Below are 19465 nucleotides of genomic sequence, written 5' to 3' on the forward strand. Positions count from 1 at the left end.
GACAGTGGTTCAAAGACTGAATACCTGTTTTTTTTTTCAGAGATCTCTAGCACTAAATCGCTTTTTAATTAAAATAGATTTAGAATCACGACTTTCTATTTGCCATGGGTAATTAAAGCTTGCGGCAGGAGCTGTAATTATCAGTCTTTCATCATTGCATCGAAATGGAATAAAGGGGTTCTGCACATAGTTCATAATCTGATGGCTGGATTAAAATAATGTACTGATTGAAATGTAATATAGTGTCTGTGTGAGGCCTTTTAAAATGTAAACAGTGGACCAAATCAAAGAATACAGCGCCCTCTAGCTGTGATGGCCTTTTATATTAACCTTAAAAACAGGGTAAAACATCCTCAACACTTTAGTATCTGATCTATGTAAAATAAAATAAAGGCTCCATTAGGGGATGCTGCTGGTTCTTTTAAAATAATCTCTATAAACTGCTTGTTCTCTGTAAAGCATTACAAATATTGTTGTACATTTTATAATCTATCAATCCATTCTCTGAACCAGATTGTCCTGCAGGGTGAAATAATGCTGAAGTCTATACCAGCATCTTGGTCCAGATGCTAAACAATATGATGTTTGAGGCATTAATAAAGTATGCCTTGAGGTTCTTCAAAGGGCACCACCATGGCAATACAGAACCCCAAAAAAGAGTGCCAGCATTTTGCTTTATTCTATTCTATAATATATGAATGTGATATGCAATCGCACGGAGAGCAGTATGCATGTAATCTCTATCACCAAATATCACTAAATATCACCAAATATCTATTACCAGTTCAAATCCGGATTGTTTGGTTAATTTGACTGTGGGTTACAAAAGAAGGCTCTCAACAGATTTGTGCTTCTCAAATCAATGGTTAAACAGGCGATCATCATGAGATGAGACCGAATGTGTGTGTAGGTGTTTGTGTGTGTATGTGTGTGTGTGTGTGTGTGTGTGTGTGTGTGTACGTGCGTGCACGGGTACTGACGCGTCCCGTGGCTCACTTTCAGGTTGGGCGTCGGTGTGTCGCGTAAACCGAAATACCCTCGTGATCTAGTACGATGCCTCTCTAGTGGAGCGAAGCGCGCGGCGTTGCAGTGGTTGGAGAGGTTTCATCAGAGCAGAATATGCCAAAAGAGACTCCGTTATCTCCTGCGGCTTCCCACGCCGCGCAGTGGATAGTAATAGCTGCACGTCAACTTTGAATTTAATTCCAAGCTTGGAAGCTGGACCGCATCATATTCAAAATGACTGTATCCAGCACTTTATCTTTCAGGAGTTCGCAAAAATGAAGTTTGGTAAAAGCGTTTGTATCATAAACGTGGGTGGCACCAAGTACGCTTTTCCAAAGGACGTAATCAAGGATTTCCCTTTGAGGAGAGTAAGTCGTCTCCACAGTTGCGCATCGGAAAGAGAAGTGCTGGAAGTGTGCGATGACTACGACCGAGAACGAAACGAGTTCTTTTTTGACAGACATTCAGAAGCGTTCGGCTTCATCATGCTCTACGTGAAGTACGGAAAACTGCGCTTCGTCCCGCATATGTGTGAGCTGTCTTTTTATAACGAGATGATTTACTGGGGTTTGGAAAGCTCTCAATTGGAGTTCTGTTGCCAGCGGAGACTCGACGACCGCATGTCCGACACGTACACTCACTTTACTGAGGAGGACCACGATGAATTTAGGGCGAGTGATGAGGTGTCAAACCGGGCAGACTCAAAGAGGGATTCAAAGTGGTTGGAGCGGATGCGCAGGACTTTTGAGGAGCCCACCTCCTCTGTCGCCGCGCAAATATTGGCATCAGTATCAGTCATTTTTGTCATCGTGTCTATGGTGTTACTTTGCGCCAGCACTCTTCCAGACTGGAAAACTACCGAGAGTAACATAGTAGAAGAGCACTGGTACACAGACTCTTTAGAGCATCCATCCGGGTATTTATATATATTTTTCTTGCCTAAACTTACTTTCAGGTGTTTAACTTTATTCTGTATGAGATTTCTACAGTACTACTGAACACCTTCTTGGGGATGTCCCACAGAAAACGTTTTTGTGGTGCGGTGCGGTGCAGCGGAACGGAACGCGTGGCTCTCCAGATGCGCACGTCCCTGAGCGTCTTATATGACATTTTTATTAAACATTTTTTTGACTGGTGCATCTTTCTGTTTGTGAAACGGTTTACACTAAGCACGGCGTATGTAGGACGTCGTGTCAAGTTTAAAGCAAGCAAACTTATCCTGCGTTCTGTTCCGTTCCGTCCATACACGCTCTCCCCCCCCCCCCCCCTTTAATTAAACACAAGAAAAGCAACACATTCACCAAAATATACAATACATGATGTCTACCCATACTTGTCACTCCTCTTCATCATACTATGTGACATTTCCTAAATGTTTGTCTTTTTTCTTTCAGCATGAAAAGAAGTTAGTAAATCTACTCAGCAAATAGCATAATTGAAAATCTCGAAGTAAACAGATCCTCGATTTAACCTGATTGTAGAAGAAGAATATATTTTATAAACTTTGTAAGGCGCACAAGTCAGTGAACGATGGAAGGCTGTCCTTGTCCAAGGTTCTGAAACAACATTGAGAAGATTTTATACTGTAGTTTAAATTACCATGCAGTGGCAAAGTTTATTTATTTATTGAATTATATTTCTATTGAGACCACTTCAGTAAAACACTTATTGAAGTGGTCTTAATAGAAATATAATTATTAAATGCAAAACATTGAACAAAAATATTACATACTGCAATGAACACCTATCATGTTAGTTACCACCATGGTGTTCAATACCAATAGTACAACGTTTTAATATCTCTTTAACCTCTGTCTTTGTCTGTTTGTCTGTTTTGTATTCATAACTGCAACGTGGAATGTTCTGAAGGTACTGATACCTTAGGAGCAAACTCCCATTGTGTGTGTTTGTGTATAATGATTTAACATGGTCTATCGTCACTGAAAGATCAGTTTATTTAACAAACACACTGTCATCAATATAAATGTTCATGATGTCTTTAAAATAATTTATAACCATTCTTTCTCTGCCATGTTTTTATTTCAGTTCAAGTGATCAGTAAAACGTTGTTGAGGGAAAGGTTAACAAAACAATGTTGCATATAAACTAGGTTTTCACTCCAGTGTTAAAATGGGACATGTACATATCTATTTTGGGGGGTGAGATACATGAACAAAAATGGGTAATTCCAATCATTTAGCTGTAACAGCTGGAGATAAACGATACCATGAATTTGTTTTAAATGCAAAGAACAAAAACATGCATTTATATAAAGTATATATTCAACTTTCCCTCACCAACATAAACAAAGAAGCATTACTGGCTGTTACATTATGAAATCTCTAAATGCTTTACTAAGTTTTATCACATATCCTTATTCAGCATGTGTCATCTTTATTACGGATTTCAATGACTGAGCTATGAACTGAAATAAATTGGAATTATCTTTATTTTCTTGGCCAACCCTCTAAGACCCAGTAACCCTTTAAACAAAGTGCCAAAACAGATTAGTGCAGTCAGCATTGACATATCTCTTTAGCTCACCACTGTACTGAGACAGAATCCAGTTAACATTGTCTCTGTGAAAATCACAAATGATTAGTGGCATTCTGCCAGCGTGCTTTAATCAATTTTCATGCCTGGCTTTTCTCAGTCATCATTAGACTTTAACTGAAATACAATACTGTGATCAATACAATGGCATCACACAGCCAATTGTGTTGCTGGGCCTTACGGGATTCCAAGTGGCTGCATGGTTGACATAGTGGGGTACATTTCAAAATGCTTTAAAAGGATGGTTCACCCAAAAATGTAAATTCTGTCATCATTATTCACCCTCAGATTGTTCCAAACCTTTATTAAAATGTATTTGTTTAGCTTAACACAAAGAAAGATATTTGCAAGAATCTCAGTAACCAAACAGATCTCATCCCTCATTTACTGCCATAATACGGGGAAAAAATACTACAGGAGCCAATGGGGGATGAGATCTGTTTGGTTACTGACATTCTTACAAATATATTTCTTTAGGTTTAGCAAAACTAAAAAATATATAAAGGTTTGGAACAATCGGAGAGTGAGCAAATGATGATAAAATATACATTTTTGGGTGAGGAGTCCCTTTAAGAGATCCCATTGAACAACACACTATTTTTTGTGCCTTTTGTTTAACTATCTAATTATATAGGTACCTTTTGAAAACAGCTCATTGTTGTTTCCTTAATTCATCTTGAATTCAAAGCCATTATTAAAGTTTCTCTCCAAGCACAATTCTGCTTTAAAAAGATAACTCTGTTTTCAGCACTCATTCCGCCAGTGAGTGTCGGCTTTGCGTTAACCTTACTCTTATTTGCCACCAAAAATTTTAGTTAGCCTTTCAAAGAGTGCGAGTGGGAAAAAATACATAAAAGCACTCGACATCTTAACAAACTGCACGATGAAAGCTTTAAAATGGCTTTGAATTATCACAAAGTTCTGGAAAACACATTTAGGACAATTTAAATAATGAGACTACTCTGTTGCCTTGAAATAGATGAAGATATTCACGTTAGTCTTAATTTCCTCTCAAATCCTTTTCTTTCCCCCGTAACTGTGCATTTATCCAGAATCATTGAGGCGGTCTGCATTGGCTGGTTCACGGCTGAGTTCATCGTGCGCTTCATAGTATCACGGGACAAGTGCGAGTTTGTGCGACGTCCGCTCAACATCATAGACTTTCTGGCCATCACGCCCTATTACATCTCCGTCACCATGACGGTTTTCACCGGTGAGAACTCTCAACTGCAGAGGGCCGGCGTGACGTTGCGCGTGCTGCGCATGATGCGAATCTTTTGGGTCATCAAGTTAGCGCGACATTTCCTGGGCCTTCAGACTCTGGGGTTGACGTTGAGGCGCTGCTACCGTGAGATGGTCATGCTTCTGGTCTTTATATGCGTAGCCATGGCCATATTTGGGGCGTTGGCGCAACTGCTGGAGCACGGCCTGGATCTGGAGTCAGGGAACGAGGATTACGCTAGCATTCCTGGTGCCTGTTGGTGGGTTATTATCTCCATGACGACTGTCGGCTATGGAGACATGTACCCCATCACTGTGCCGGGACGTGTGCTTGGTGGCCTGTGTGTTGTGAGTGGTATAGTGCTGTTGGCGCTTCCGATCACTTTCATCTACCACAGCTTCGTGCAGTGCTACCACGAACTCAAGTACCGCTCCACTCGCTGCACCAAAAGTCTCTCCACTGAATTTCTCAACTGACTGAGGTCTGCTTGGACAAACTCTTGTAGATATCGAAATCTCAAATCTGACACAGTGAAATCTTCCATCTGAAGTTAATACTTTTCTGGTGTCATCTCCTGAGGCATTTTCAAAATCGCTACATCAGCCACAGTCATCTCCAGATCAGTGCTGCTGAGTGTCAGTTCAGTGTGTGCTGTATCTGTTACTCAATGGGTTGGTGGATGCTACCATGGTGAGGGTAACATAGAGGCCAGGTGTCCTTGACAGGAACACACTGCTGGAGGGCAGTTTTCTAACGTCAATCCGAGGCCTTGAAAAGATTCTACATCTTGGATCAACAACCTCTTACTCAGTGTCTACGCGTATTTCCCAGAACATGTGGCATTCCGCCAAAGGATTTAGCTTGGAATGGCACTTAACCAGCCCACAGTGTTGGCAAGCACACAGGAGAGAAATTATTTAATCATCCTGTCACCTAGGGTCCGTTCTCTTGGATGCCTTTATTTATTATAAGTAATGAACTTTAAATCTGTTTCATTTTTCTTAGTATTTAAAATATTAGGTGCAACCAAGCCTCTGTTTATGAACAGCTATAGTAAATCACAGATGTCTGTTTTATTTACTCCAGTTTAAATTGTTGACAGCAAACCTCCAGAGATTGTGGGAAAGTAATAGCAAGAACAAGAGAAGGAAAATGAGATTTACAAGGATGAAGTGAGAGTTGTGTGGGCAGTTTGCATAGATGGTGTAAAGCGGAACATAACGGGTCATGGAGAGAGAGTGCTGTCATGGAGAGTTGGGTGCTGTGGATGGCACCACGCAGAGCATGTAGAGTTCTCTCAGAAACCTCTACCTGTCAATATCCTCTACTGCCCTGCCTGTATTCTCAATGGAGAGAGAGAGAAGCCTTGAGGCTTGTGCACATCTGCTGGGATTCACACAAAAATCTCTGTAAGGTCAGGAGATCATTCATGATACAGAAACCTCAAAGCTTTTTCTCCTTCCATGGAGTCACCCATGGCACCCATTTCTCCCCGACCCACTGCTGTCTCTACCTTGTTGTGGCCCTAAGGTTCCTTAATGCTCTTATAGATAGACAGACCCCAAAAAAGTTTTCATATTGTGTCATGAGAGGTCTTCTGAAATGTCATTAAAGGGTAACAAAAGTGTGGTGTGATATCTAATGTAAATACTGTTAACTTACTATTCAAAGTGGAAGTCACAAGAACTCAAAATGACCCTTTATACTTTTCAAAATCTACGGTGCATTTTATTTTCAATACACAATGTTGTATTTTGCCTTTATTAGATCATTCATCCAAATCTCAAATGCTCAACAACTTTATATTTTACTTACGTCACAACCCTCTTATTTTATTTGTTTACATATAAGGTAGACCAATGTCATTTGTCACTTCAATTGCACCATTCTAAAAGATATAAAATATATATATATACAGTACAGTATGCTAAGTTTAAAGTCTTGTCAAGTTTTTTGGGGGTAGTAATGGAAACATGTAATTTTTTTAACACATTTGTATGGGATTTTGTTGTTAAGGCTTTTCCTTTAGAGTCATAAAGTAGACCTATCTTGTCACTTTTTAAGTCAATTTGGTTTATATTGAACTTCATATCTCCAAATGTGATTCAGGACAGGGGCGACACAATGCACTATACAAACTTCCCTTTCTTAAGCCACTATTCCTACAGTTTAACAATAGCCTACTAGGCAAGGTAAACATTTGTGTATTTAAAAATATTTAAGTATCTTCAACATAATAAACAAACTTAATAACATGTTTTTTTAAAGAATTTACAATGACAATATTTTCAAGTTTTATGGTTCCAACTAATATAAAGAACAAGTATATTCTTAAAAAAACAATATTTTCTAAAGTCTAAACCGACTGTACTGCATTAAACATTACTGCCTTAACAGCATATAGTTATCTCAGCCATAGTTACTGCCAACCTTTATGTAGTGTCTTAAACTAGAACTAGTCAATTAAATATTCATTTAGTTTCTGAAAGTACACAAAACAAAAGTCATTTCATTGAAACATTTTCCTATAATGACCTGACTGGCTAGGATGTACTGTGGTTTGTTTAGGCCTACCTCCCTGAAACTCATCATATCCTTTCTGCTTCCTTTTCCATGCTTTGGACAAACAAATTCTGATTTCCACCTGGGGCTATCAATGAACGAGTCAAACTAAGATTATCGATATTATTTAGAAAAGTACTTTAGTTTCGTAATGTTTTCATAGCCTACCTCAGTCGCGTGTCGTCACCCTTGTCAGCTGCGTGCTGCAGTTGTTGCAAGGAAACACGCAGAAGTGCGCGGACATGGATTTCTGCGCGATATTACGGCACAAGTTTATGTTTTTGGACCCGTTAAAATGCGCAACCGCGTCACATTTAGAATTGTAAATTAGGTTACAACGTTGCAATTAGATCCGTTTTTGCAGTTATGAATGTTAATCATTACACTGACAAATAAACAAAATTGTAAAAACTGGAAATTTATACTTGGGCACATCAGATTTACACTGGGGCACGTGCCCATTAAAATGGGTATAGTGACGCCCCTGTTCAGGACATGACAACCATAGTTTAATAATAAAGCTTTAAAATATTTACTATTTATTTTGTAGTGAGAACAACAGGATAAGGATGTTTTATATGGTGTTCAAAATTCAGTGAAATAATTAACGTCTTAAACAACCAAAGTAAAAATCGGGTGTAGTAACTTCACAGGCTCCTAATCCAAGCTCCCAGGTAAAATAAACGTTCTAATTTCCCATTAAGACTTGTTTAAAAAATAATTCCCTCTAATTCTTTTCTGTAATTACAACATTCTCATTAATCATCATCTTTATTCAAATCATTCAAAACAACAGTTTATTCATGATAATCCTCAGCCACTAACTTCAGCACAGACCCTTTGTTTATTTATGATTGGAGGGTTGTGAGACTGGAAATAGATGTGTTCCCTTTTGTGGTACAGAGAGTAAAAATGTGTCAGCCCAAAATGTGCAAAGAATTCCCTTCAAATTAATTAAACCTCCTGAATAGAAATGACAGGAGATGTTCTCAAGTGAGGTTCGAGATCACAAACTCTGCTGACTAACACACAATTTTACACAACAATACATAATAATTAATGTGAAAATTAAATTAATAAGTGAAACACTTAAATTAATTTTAGACTGCGGGTTTATGCTGCTAGTTATTGCCTCTCAGACTTATCCTACTGCTTCTTTTTATTTCCAACTTCATAAAGCATGCTAAACAAGAGAGATCATACTTACTTCCCATAAAAAGACATCAAAGTGCTAATGAAAAGCTCAGGAGAGCTAAAGGCCATGAACATGAGTTTAATCTCTTAAACCAATGGGTCATTCAATTTCTCATGGGTTTGAATGTATTTATCTCCAGTCACTCTTTATTTCGTATAGAGGCAGTAAACTTACTAAGGAAAAATATATCTGCGTTTTTGCTTTAAAAATTGTCTGACAAATTCGATCCTGACACTGTTTAATTATATAATAGCAATGTGTTGCTCTCTGTGGATATGAATATATTAAAAGTATAGTTTAAATAAACATAAAGCAGTTTTTTATTTTTGTATTATCATTTTATTCTATTGCATTGCATTATGTGCATTATGATCATGTCATAAACAGCTAAAATGGTTTGAGCTTTTGTAGGGATTTTTATAACCCAGAATTTATTGTAGAATTTATTTTAATCCTGCTGTAAATTTAACTTTTGTTTTACTAGTTTTTTGTCACCTTTCAATGTCTTTTTTAAATAGAAAGTCTATTTTGAATAAAGTAGAATATGTCTTTGCATAAAGTAAGCAGCCGGTCTTAACTAATTTCATGAAAAATGACAAAAAATAAATACTTCATCTAAACAATTGTTGTGGATTGTGTTTTTTATAATAAAAATGCACTGGGACTATGTTTAGGTATTATGGCTAAAAAAAGAAAAGACATTAACCTAAGACAAGTCATATTCACTGAAGTAAAAAACGTTAAACTGCATATCTGTAATTGTAGATCGCATATTGTAAATGAAATCACGCAGTATAATTAAACTAACATATACAATTATAAGTTACAAAATTTTTTTTTGCAATGGGCTGATGTGATATTAATACTGTACTTACATTGCACGTCGTGTAAAGAAGCATGAGCAAAAGAAACTTAAAGGCGGGTTTGATATTTTCACTCAGGCAAAAATGAGTCTACTAATTCTACGTCACATCCGCCGTGGGCCTTTCTATCTCCGAAGCTCCGTCTGCAGTTGGTGGGACGTGATACTGATCTGCACTGAAGCTTACAGTACTCTCATCTAAAATGTATTATAAAGTCAGCGGAGTCACGGGGAAATTAACGGGAGCGTCAGCGGCGTCAGCGTACAGTCCGCAGGTAGGAATTCATTGCGTAGTTTTTATTATGAAAAGCGATATGACACAGTGACCTTCACAGGAAGAGCTGCTAGTGCAAGAACTGGTTATTCATTCATTCATAGTTCAAATAGTGCTGATAAATATTACCATGTACTTGTTGTTTCCAATGTCAAGGGAAGCATTTTAAAAGCAATGTATTCGGCCTTCGTGTGTTATTGTTAACTGAAAAAGATTGATGCCGAAGGTGTTTTTAGAATAAGCCTAGCCTGAGTATGTTAGCGTTAATATTTTATATCTCTCTATCCATCAGCTCTTTTTTTAGACTTTTTAGAATCTACTGCTGCTACAGTCAGTTCTTGTAAAAATCAATAATATCTGTGTTGAAGCAAAACTGGTTGTTTGACGTTAAGAAGAACAGTATTGCCTGATTAAAGCATATGATAAGAAGACGTTTCCTAACATCTTAATTTTGTTTAGTTCAAGTGTTACCATGATATGTAACTTAATTTCTGGCCTTCAGTCCTTAACCATGACCTTGCTGATTCAGTCTCTGCTTACACAAAGGCATAGTTTACTGATATTTATTTACCCTTATGTAGTTCCGTAATGACTTTCTCATCTTTACAGAGTTTGGTTCTACCCTTATTATTGCAGATTTTTTTGTGAACTGTTTGGTTAACTGCATGTGGGACTATTTTAAACCCTAGTGTTTATAAAGACAATGCAATGCCGCACTGATGTCATTGTTTATGTTTTGACAGGGACTGAAGCCTGTTGTGCCCTCTCAGTCCCCTCCGATGATCTTTGCCTTGCCAACCAAGGTGGTTTCAGAGGCAGGGCCAGCAGTCCACTACATGGGAATAAACAAAGTACCTGATCTGCAGAAGATCTTCCAGGTATTACACAATAACATTTAAATGCTGCTGTCAAGTGTAGAGCTGTTAATATGAGTATTTTAAATCTCTATGCAATTAATAGACTTTTGATTTCGAGCTCCCAACGATCACAAAACTATGTAATCGAGAAAAAACTGTTTCTGTTTCCCAAGTTATTTTGGCCTGTGTTCTGTTCTGAATGACGTGGATTCACACTTTTGCCCCTCCCGAAGCTGATACTCCCTCAGCCTATACTGTCAGCGTACATGTGTGTGGTTTCTGGTGGCATCAAAAAATTAGCGCGAGTGAAGATGGCGAAAAGAGAGCAGCCACAAAAGCAAAAACAAAAAAATTGGGAACATTATGGATTCGAAGAAGCGGTTGTGGATCAAACGTGAATTATGTGCAAGATTTGCTTCACAGTGGTGTCTGCATCGCTTGGTAACACCACAAATTTGTTTAATCGCCTAAAATTTAAACACAGACCGATCTATGACCAACAAATGGTAAAGAAACAGAAAGTCCAAAAACGACCTGACTACATCCTCAGCAACACGGTCATACATTAAAGACACACTCATCAGTGCAACTCCTTATCCATCCAGCCCGGAAAAGCACAAAAAAATAACATCTGATGTTGCATATTTCTTGGCCAAAGACATGTCCCCCTTTAGCACGGTTGAAAAGGAAGGATTCAAGAAATTGATTAATACTTTAGAAAAGCGCTATGAGATGCTGTATGCCTGCTTTTTATGAAAAATGTCACGCAAAAGTGGCTAGTGAAGTTTCAGAAGCAAAGTACTTTGTTGCCACAACAGACCTATGGTCTTGTAGCAAAATAGAGCCGTACATCAGCTTAACAATACACTACATCGACGAAGATTTCAATTTGAACACAAAATGTCTTCAAACGGTGTTTATTCCTGATGACCATATCGAGCAAAACATAGCGCATGGACTGAGGGATCTATAGTTGCAAGGGGTTTAAACGAGGAAAGGCTCATCTGCATCACTACAGACAATGCCTCAAACATGCCTCAAAGCTGGCAGCTCTTAACAATCTTATACAATGAATATACTAGGCTAGGTGAATAAACTATTTTGTTCAATAAATGCAAAGTCAATGAGTAATCGTATATAATAATCCTGAATTCAATTGACCAAAATAATTGTGATTATGATTTCCCCCATAATCCAGCAGCCCTGCTTTGTTTTTATAATTCTTTATGATCTGTTTCAGAAAGCTGATGGAGCACCAGTTCACCTGAAGCGTGGAGTAATGGACAAAATGCTCTATAGGACCACAATGGGCTTGACAATCGGTGGAACCCTCTACTGTTTAATGGCTCTCTACATCGCTGCCCAGCCCCGAAAAACACAGTGACCTGCATAATTGAATACATAACATTTATGAGTAGGACTGAAGACATGGACTATTGTCATTCTGCTCTCACAGTCACAAAGTCACCTGATTACCATTATGCTATTTCATGTCCCTAAAAATGCTTTTATTTATGAAAGTCACTTCCCATTGGTTTTAGTAATTGTGTTCCAAAGGTCATGTGATAAGTCTACAACCCAATCAACGTTTTGATAAAATCAATAGGGATGATGTTGAGATGTTTCATGTAGACATGCATAGAAGGGTTGTTGAGACAAACTGAGATCTCTGCATCCAGTCCTAATTCTTCAGCTTGACAGACAGTGAATGACGTCTTTGCAATTTTTATTTAGGATAATAAATATATTTTCGTTGTTAAAAGTGTCTTCAGCCTTGAACTGCAATACTGATTATGGTTGATGTTATTAGTATGTTATTCTGAATCCAAGAGTGAAAATTATCCTGTGGTCTTTGGCTCGGTGTTGCCTATACAGAATATGAGTCTAATTATGACTGTAATCAATATATAAAAGCAATTTAAAAGCTGTATTTCATTGATACTACATTAGGCTCTTTGGATATAAGATTATCAGTCACATTTAGACGCATATGTGTGTCGTAGAGTAGAGAATTGCCGTTCTATTGGTCGCTGACATTTGATAGGAAGGTCTTTCAATACAGTGCTTACGTAATGCTTTTAAATGATTTTAGTTGTTTACAGATACTTGAATATATTTCACCTTTTATAAACCCCATTACACACCACATTGACTATAATTGAGTCCAAAGTCTGAGAAATGCTGCTTTTGCCCCTCTGTTAGTTTTTGTGTGCAGACGACTAAAAGCAAGACACGCATTCAATCTCAGGACAATGATCGTGTCTTGACAGCAGCTGTAATGAATCATTTCATTTACCCAAAGCTTAAACCTACAATGTAATCACTGAATTTTTTTTTGCAACAACTTGGATTAGAAATTAATTTGAGTTCTATAGGAGGTAAGGCAAGGTTAATATAAATGTTGTGGAGAACCCACTTTTAATATATCCACTCACCAAACCCATCAGACAGCCATCCCCTGGCCCTGTGCAAATAATGGTGTGGTGAAGAGAGCTGGTGCTCAACATTGCTGCCACCTGCAGGGATTGAACCCTGCTGGGTAATCACACAGCTAAGCCTGCTTTGATGGGCCCATCTCTGCAGATCATGATAACTGCGGGACAGAGCACAATGCCCCGGTCACCAAGCCTTTTGTTGCCATTAGCCAGAGAGTCTGGGACTTCTAGACAACAGCGTCATTAGCGTTATTTATACCATCTTATCTCTGTTTGCTATCGACCCATACAGAATAATTGCATGTTTTGTTTATTGCCGGAGACGTGATAATTTATTTGCAGAAGGATTAATGTAGCTGCTGTACTCATAGCAACGGGGTGTGACAACTAGCCTGGGTACACCAGAGTTCAAATGTGAACATTTTTATGTTGTCAATGAGAAATGTATCCTTGGAGTCCATACATTATGAAGCATGTGCTCAAGGAGCAATGAGCGTCTGATGGATTGACCATAATAAAAAGAATCATTGAAAACAACCACCAATCTTCAAATGAAATCTCTTTAGAGACTAAAGCTGCCCATGAGTGTTAAAGCAAAATACCACTGAAATCTTAAGTAATCCCAGGGTTAATGTGGCGAGACCCCTCTATCACCACAGAGCAGTTTTAAATTCAAATCACAGTCCTTAGAGCCGAATCATTATAGAGGTGAACAGGAACATTTAAATGAAAGCCTTCTCTAATACAGGCTGTTGAAATTCATTACTTTTGTATTACTTGACTACATTTCATCTTTCATCAGTGGCGCAAAATGGGGGTATGCAGTATAACCGGTGCATAGGGACGCCTAGTGTTTTTAAATAAAACGTTATAAATAATAAAAAAATAACAAAAAAAGTAATTTTCTAAAACTAGTTTTACTTTTGTGAGCGAGTACAATAAATATATAATTTATTTAATCAAGTTATTGTGTCAACCAATCCCTCTCTGACAGTCAAATGACCAAATGGATCGAGCAAAGAAACTTCCCATAGCGCAGAACAGAACTTGAAAATGAAAAACAATTAAATTGACAAGTAAAAACAATGTCCAAGTGTATAAACAGCTCTGTAAATCTTTAAGTTATTTAACGTTGCCTGATAGTTCACATCATAATACAATATCAGTTCACCTCTTGGCCTACATCTTTGGCACTTATAAAATAAATCTATGTTTGTGAAGGAGCTTTATAATTACATTCGGGAGAGTCTGAGACGGTCGTTAAAATTGTTAAGTCTCCCACTATCACGTATTTAAGGTAATTATCAGGTTCATCATTAAACGTTGGTCGCGTTTTCCCCATATGATGAAGCGAGCTGTGCAGTCAGGTTCTTTATGTAATGCTTTCTGTCCTCTTATGCCAATACTGATCTTGAATACCCCTCAGAAAATGTGCAGCTGCGCCCCTGTCTTTCATGTTTCATTTTTGGAACAACTCTCATTTATGTTCCTAAGGACTTACATGACCCAGTTATGTAGATGTGATAAGTCCAGTAGAGTTTGTCCTAAGGGGCTATGACTTACACAATCCTTAATGTTTGAAGTGTGCTAGTGCCTTTAAGTAGTCTTCAAAATAAATGTGTTTTGTGACTTTACTAAAAGTTTAATGAAGCAATAAGCTCTAAGAAGGAGTGGATAACAGTTCATTTTACAACAGCTAATGGCATTCTGGCACTTCGCAGAGTGCCTTAAACCTCCTTAGCTGTTGTAAAATGCTTATTACCCACTGCCTCGCAGGGATCATTGCTTGTGTAAAATGGTTATTCCATATTTGTAGCAAGGTTACATAAAAAGTGTTACTTAGGCGCTATAAATGGGGGTATTTTATAACGGCTTAGAACTTATTTACATTTACATTGCATTTATCCTAAGGGACTTACATTTCATTAACCTAAACATTTATACTTAGGTATCTGCAATCCCCTGGGATCGAACCCACAACCTTGCCTTGTTAAAGCAATGCTCTTACTACTGAGCTACATGAAAAAACTTGGCTCAACCAATCAGAATCACGGACCAAAACTGACCGTTTTATAAACACAGTGTAGTACTTAAACTGCTTTTGAATTAAAGGGGCAGTTCTCCCAAAAATAAAATGTATTTTACTCACCCTTGAGTTGTTCCAAATCTGTGTAAATCTATTTCTTAAAGAGAAAGATATTTGGAAGAAGGCTTGTTTCCAACAGTTCTTGGCCACCATTGACATCAATAGTAGGCGAAATGACAATGGTAGACAAAAGTACCCCAGAGCAGTTTGCTTCCCCACATTCTTCAAAATATGTTCAACAAAAGAAAGTTGCTTTACAAAGAAAGTTTTCCTACTATTTTAGTCCTTGGTGGCTGTTTGGTAACATTATTTCAAATATATTTTTCTGTGTTCATCAGAACACTTTCATTTATACAGATTATATAAATTTTCATTTTTAGAATAGAATAATTGTATTGCTATTTATCAGTAATTTTATAATTGGATAATCACAACACTCTAGACATTAGAATCTTTTCTGAGACTCTAAAGGACTACAGATTTGTTGGGTGTTTTTTATAACTTGAAAAGAGCATATTTCTTGTCACTTTATTCCAAATTGCCAACTTGAAGAACAACTGCAATTCCATAACAGATTTCTGTGTCTCATAGTAAGGGACTCAAACTGAGATATAACTTGATTATGAAACATAGCGTCAAATTCCTCCACACTGGATACAAACTAAGACGCCAATAACCATTTTATGTACTTCATGGTATATATTTATGTAAAAACATAGGATATTTAAAAAAATTATTCACACACTATGCACCATGAACCCCCAACTTTCGTTCCCCCTGTAATTTTGGTGTCATATCTATCGCTCTCCCTCTGTGAAAATTAGGGTCGCTCAACCACCTGAAGAGACTTTGACATTCCAATGCCTCATTAATTTCAATTTTGTGGTGTCTGAATAAATCCTGATTTGCATAAAATAAAATAAACAGCAGATGTGTGACGGCCAGCTCATGAAAGGCTGATTAGAGGTCTAAATGGAGATGTGAGGGGGAGGAGGAGGAGATCTCAGTGACAGTGAAATGTAGTCGCGAGACAAGACGGACAGATTAGACAGCAATCTGGGACAGTACAGTATATACAATATATTAAAGAGTAAGTAGCATATAATTTTTAAGGTCCTACTTTGGTTTATGGAGTGTCAAACAACAATTTTATGTACATAGAAGGTGTAAAAACACTATTATGTCATAATTATAGGTAATTATTCCTACCTTAATTCTTGACTGACTCTCAAATGATTCGTTACGCGATTCATCTGTCTAATCCCCTCCTATCCGCTGGCATAGCATCATACTCATGGAGTATTAATGCTATTACACCTGCTAGTACACCTAAACCTCATCACTATCTGTTTGCTGAGAGCGCGTGGTTTGAGACAGAGATCCGTCAAACGTTTGTAAATATATAGTTTATTCCTAAAGATCTAAAGATTTATGTTCTAAGTTGATAATTCACACTGGGTAAAACGTATCCTTAAGTGTATCCCATACTAAAATCGTCATATAACGCACAGATAAATTTGTTTTATACGATCATTTGCTATTAGTTCATGCCATGACCTGATGGCAGAGCTGAGAATGGGAAGCGATAAAGGACGCGGCAACTTGACACGATTTTTCTACAACACTTCAAATGCTATTAGATTGTTAATCATAATCTTAAATCTATAATTTACCTTAATCGTAAGTTTATTTATTTTTTATTTAGCCTTGTTGTTCAAGCACTGTTGAGCTTGTGCAGAGGCAGCAGCTTTTGCCAGAGGGGAACTGGAATCCCCTGGTTGGGCCTGGGTTCTCCTGAGTTTTTTTTTTCTCGAGTTTCCTGAGTTTTGGGTTCCTCGCCACCGTTTCCATATTGTTTTGCACTATTTGGCTGGCCGGGGGGCTGCTTTAGTATTTCCGTTTAATATTTGACCTGTGGTTCTCTCTCCTATGTGTGCTTTCACTGTGCGTGTGTGCGAGTGTGTTTGCGTGTGTGCGTTTATGTCAATGTGTATAAGTATTTATGCATATTGTGTGAGTGGAGCATTTGTATGTCGGTCTTTTGTTGTTTTCACCTTTTTCTTGTTTTTACAGGTATATGCCTTTAGTTGTTTTTCTTGTATTCAATGTGTCTCATGTACAGCTGCTTTGTAACAATGAAAATTGTAAAAAGCGCTATATAAATAAAGTGAGTTGAGTTGAGTATTAGCCCACAGGCCTTTAGCATTCCCAGCCTTTAGTTTCTGAATATTGCCCTTACTGTTTAACTTACTGTTCTTATTATGACACCACCAATGGCTAGTGGTTCAGATATGTGTTTAACGTTACCTCTGAGTGCAGATGATGAATCTTTCTTCGCACTTCAGTCAGAACTGGAAGCATTGGAGAAGTAGATCCACGATCTACTGGAGAGGCAAACACATCTGCGAGAACGTAAAACGGAGCTGGAAACATCCCGGGCTGACGCTCGCAAAGCTGCGGTAAGTTTTCGACATGATTGAAATATTCCTACCACTTCTACTCCGCGTGTTTCTATGCACAGAGCCAAGGCTTCAAAAACACGACGAGCACAAATGAACTTCACTCCTGCACCGGCAACCACACGGTGGAAGGAGAAATCCAGGACCATAGTGATGACCTCTCCCCCACCGCTGCCACCGGTCTTCGAGATCCCTAGCAGTAACCACTTTGCCTTCCTCTGCGAGACGAAATGCAACACTGCGGTCATAGGAGACTTAATCGTCCGGAACGTACGCGCTTCCTTCAAACAAGGTAAGGTGCGCACTCGCTGTTTTTGCTGGCGCCAATGTTCTGGATGTCTCTGCGCAGGTAAATGCGATTCTGAAGGACGACGAAAGAGATGGAGCCATAGTAGTGCTCGCTGGGGTGAATGATGTGAGAATGCGCCAGTCGCAGATCCTGAAGAACTTCAGGAACCTTGTCAAAAATGAACGCAACGCATCACCCACGGCCAGGATCATCGTATCAGGGCCGCTTCCTACTTACCGACGAGGGAACGTAATGTTCAGTAGACTATTTACGCTTCATTTACATTTACAGTAAGCCTTTGGCAGACGCTTTTATCCAATGCGACTTACATACCTTTATCCTATACATTTTACATAGGTTTTTGCAATCCCGTGGGATCGAACCCACTACCTTGCGTTGTTAACGCAATGCTCTTACCAATGATCTACAGGAAAGTTTAATAATTGGTTAATGTCATGGTGTATTGAACAGAAGCTGCTCTTTGTAAATAATTTTGATCTGTTTTGGGAGCGACCAAGACTTTTCCGCCCCGACGGCCTGCACCCCAGCAGCATTGGAGCGGAAATTCTGTCTGACAACATCTCAAAGACGCTACGCTTCATTTGACTAGTAAGTACAAACTTTAACCATAGTCTGTGTTCTTCTTACCCAACTGTTAAGAATGTTACTGTTAAAAATGTTACTGCTTTCAAATGCATAGAGACTGTGTCTGTCCCCCGACTCATACAACCAAATAATAATTTATGTAAAAGTCAGATAAAAAAACATTGCTTTCTCTTACATTGGCTACTGTGTATAGACCCCCTGGGCCTTACACTAATTTTCTGATAGAGTTTGCAGACTTCTTATCGGACCTATTTGTTAACATCGATAAAGTACTGATTGTCAGAGATTTTAATATCCACTTAGATAATGCTAACGATCCATTAGCAGTGGCATTTAAAGAGCTACTACACTCTTTTGGTGTAACGCAATACATCAATAGACCTACTCATAGACGTAATCATACACTAGATTTTATTATATCTCACGGAGCCGATCTAACCAATATCGATATTATACCTCAAAGCGACAATGTTTCCGATCACCATCTATACAAAATAGGACATACACGAAAAGTTCAAGACCGCATCATAGCACTGAAACTGCGCTCGTTAGAATTACAAATGACCTTCTTATTGCATCAGACAAAGCTAACATCTCACTCTTAGTCCTGCTTGACCTTGACCTTAGTGCTTGACCATAAAATACTATTAGATCGTTTACACAATATTCATGCTGCCCCTTGGCAACATTATTAGAAAACATGGAATTAGCTTCCACTGTTATGCAGATGATACTCAGCTATATATCTCATCAAGACCAGATGATTCCTTCAAACTATCCAAACTGGCAGAGTGCATCGAGGACATTAAACATTGGATGACTAGTCATTTTCTTCTTTTAAACTCTAGCAAAACGGAAATATTACTTATAGCACCAAAAACATGTAAAAAGAATATATCCAATTACAGCCTGCAAATTGAAGGCTGCACTGTTACTCCAACAAATACAGTTAAAGACCTAGGCGTTATATTAGACGGCAACCTGTCATTTAAAAATCACATCTTAAATATCACAAAAACAGCCTTCTTCCACCTTAGAAATGTTGCCAAATTACGAAATA

The 19465-nt window shown here is 38.2% G+C and overlaps 3 protein-coding genes across 3 annotated transcripts in view; all 3 read left to right on the plus strand.

Moving 5' to 3' along the window:
• The window catches only part of LOC130431283 (uncharacterized), a 75891-nt gene extending 58476 nt beyond the window's left edge, over nucleotides 1–17415 (plus strand). Inside the window, exon 2 of the transcript XR_008908206.1 lies at nucleotides 17397–17415. The gene's annotated coding sequence lies outside the window, so the exon portion shown is untranslated. The remainder of the gene's footprint in view (nucleotides 1–17396) is intronic.
• On the plus strand, nucleotides 1032–9438 carry LOC130431281 (potassium voltage-gated channel subfamily G member 3-like). The gene is made up of 2 exons (XM_056760226.1): nucleotides 1032–1921; nucleotides 4611–9438. Exons 1-2 carry the CDS (start codon nucleotides 1281–1283, stop codon nucleotides 5254–5256), a joined length of 1287 nt encoding a protein of 428 aa, XP_056616204.1. The 5' UTR covers nucleotides 1032–1280; the 3' UTR covers nucleotides 5257–9438.
• Nucleotides 9525–12292, plus strand: LOC130431286 (cytochrome c oxidase subunit 7A-related protein, mitochondrial-like). The gene is made up of 3 exons (XM_056760232.1): nucleotides 9525–9674; nucleotides 10417–10551; nucleotides 11771–12292. The coding sequence occupies exons 1-3, from the start codon at nucleotides 9603–9605 to the stop codon at nucleotides 11912–11914; spliced, it is 351 nt and encodes a 116-aa protein (XP_056616210.1). The 5' UTR covers nucleotides 9525–9602; the 3' UTR covers nucleotides 11915–12292.
• Nucleotides 17416–19465: the final 2050 nt, after the last annotated feature.

Source organism: Triplophysa dalaica, chromosome 11 (genome assembly GCF_015846415.1).
Source record: "Triplophysa dalaica isolate WHDGS20190420 chromosome 11, ASM1584641v1, whole genome shotgun sequence".
NCBI classification, from domain to species: Eukaryota; Metazoa; Chordata; class Actinopteri; order Cypriniformes; family Nemacheilidae; genus Triplophysa; species Triplophysa dalaica.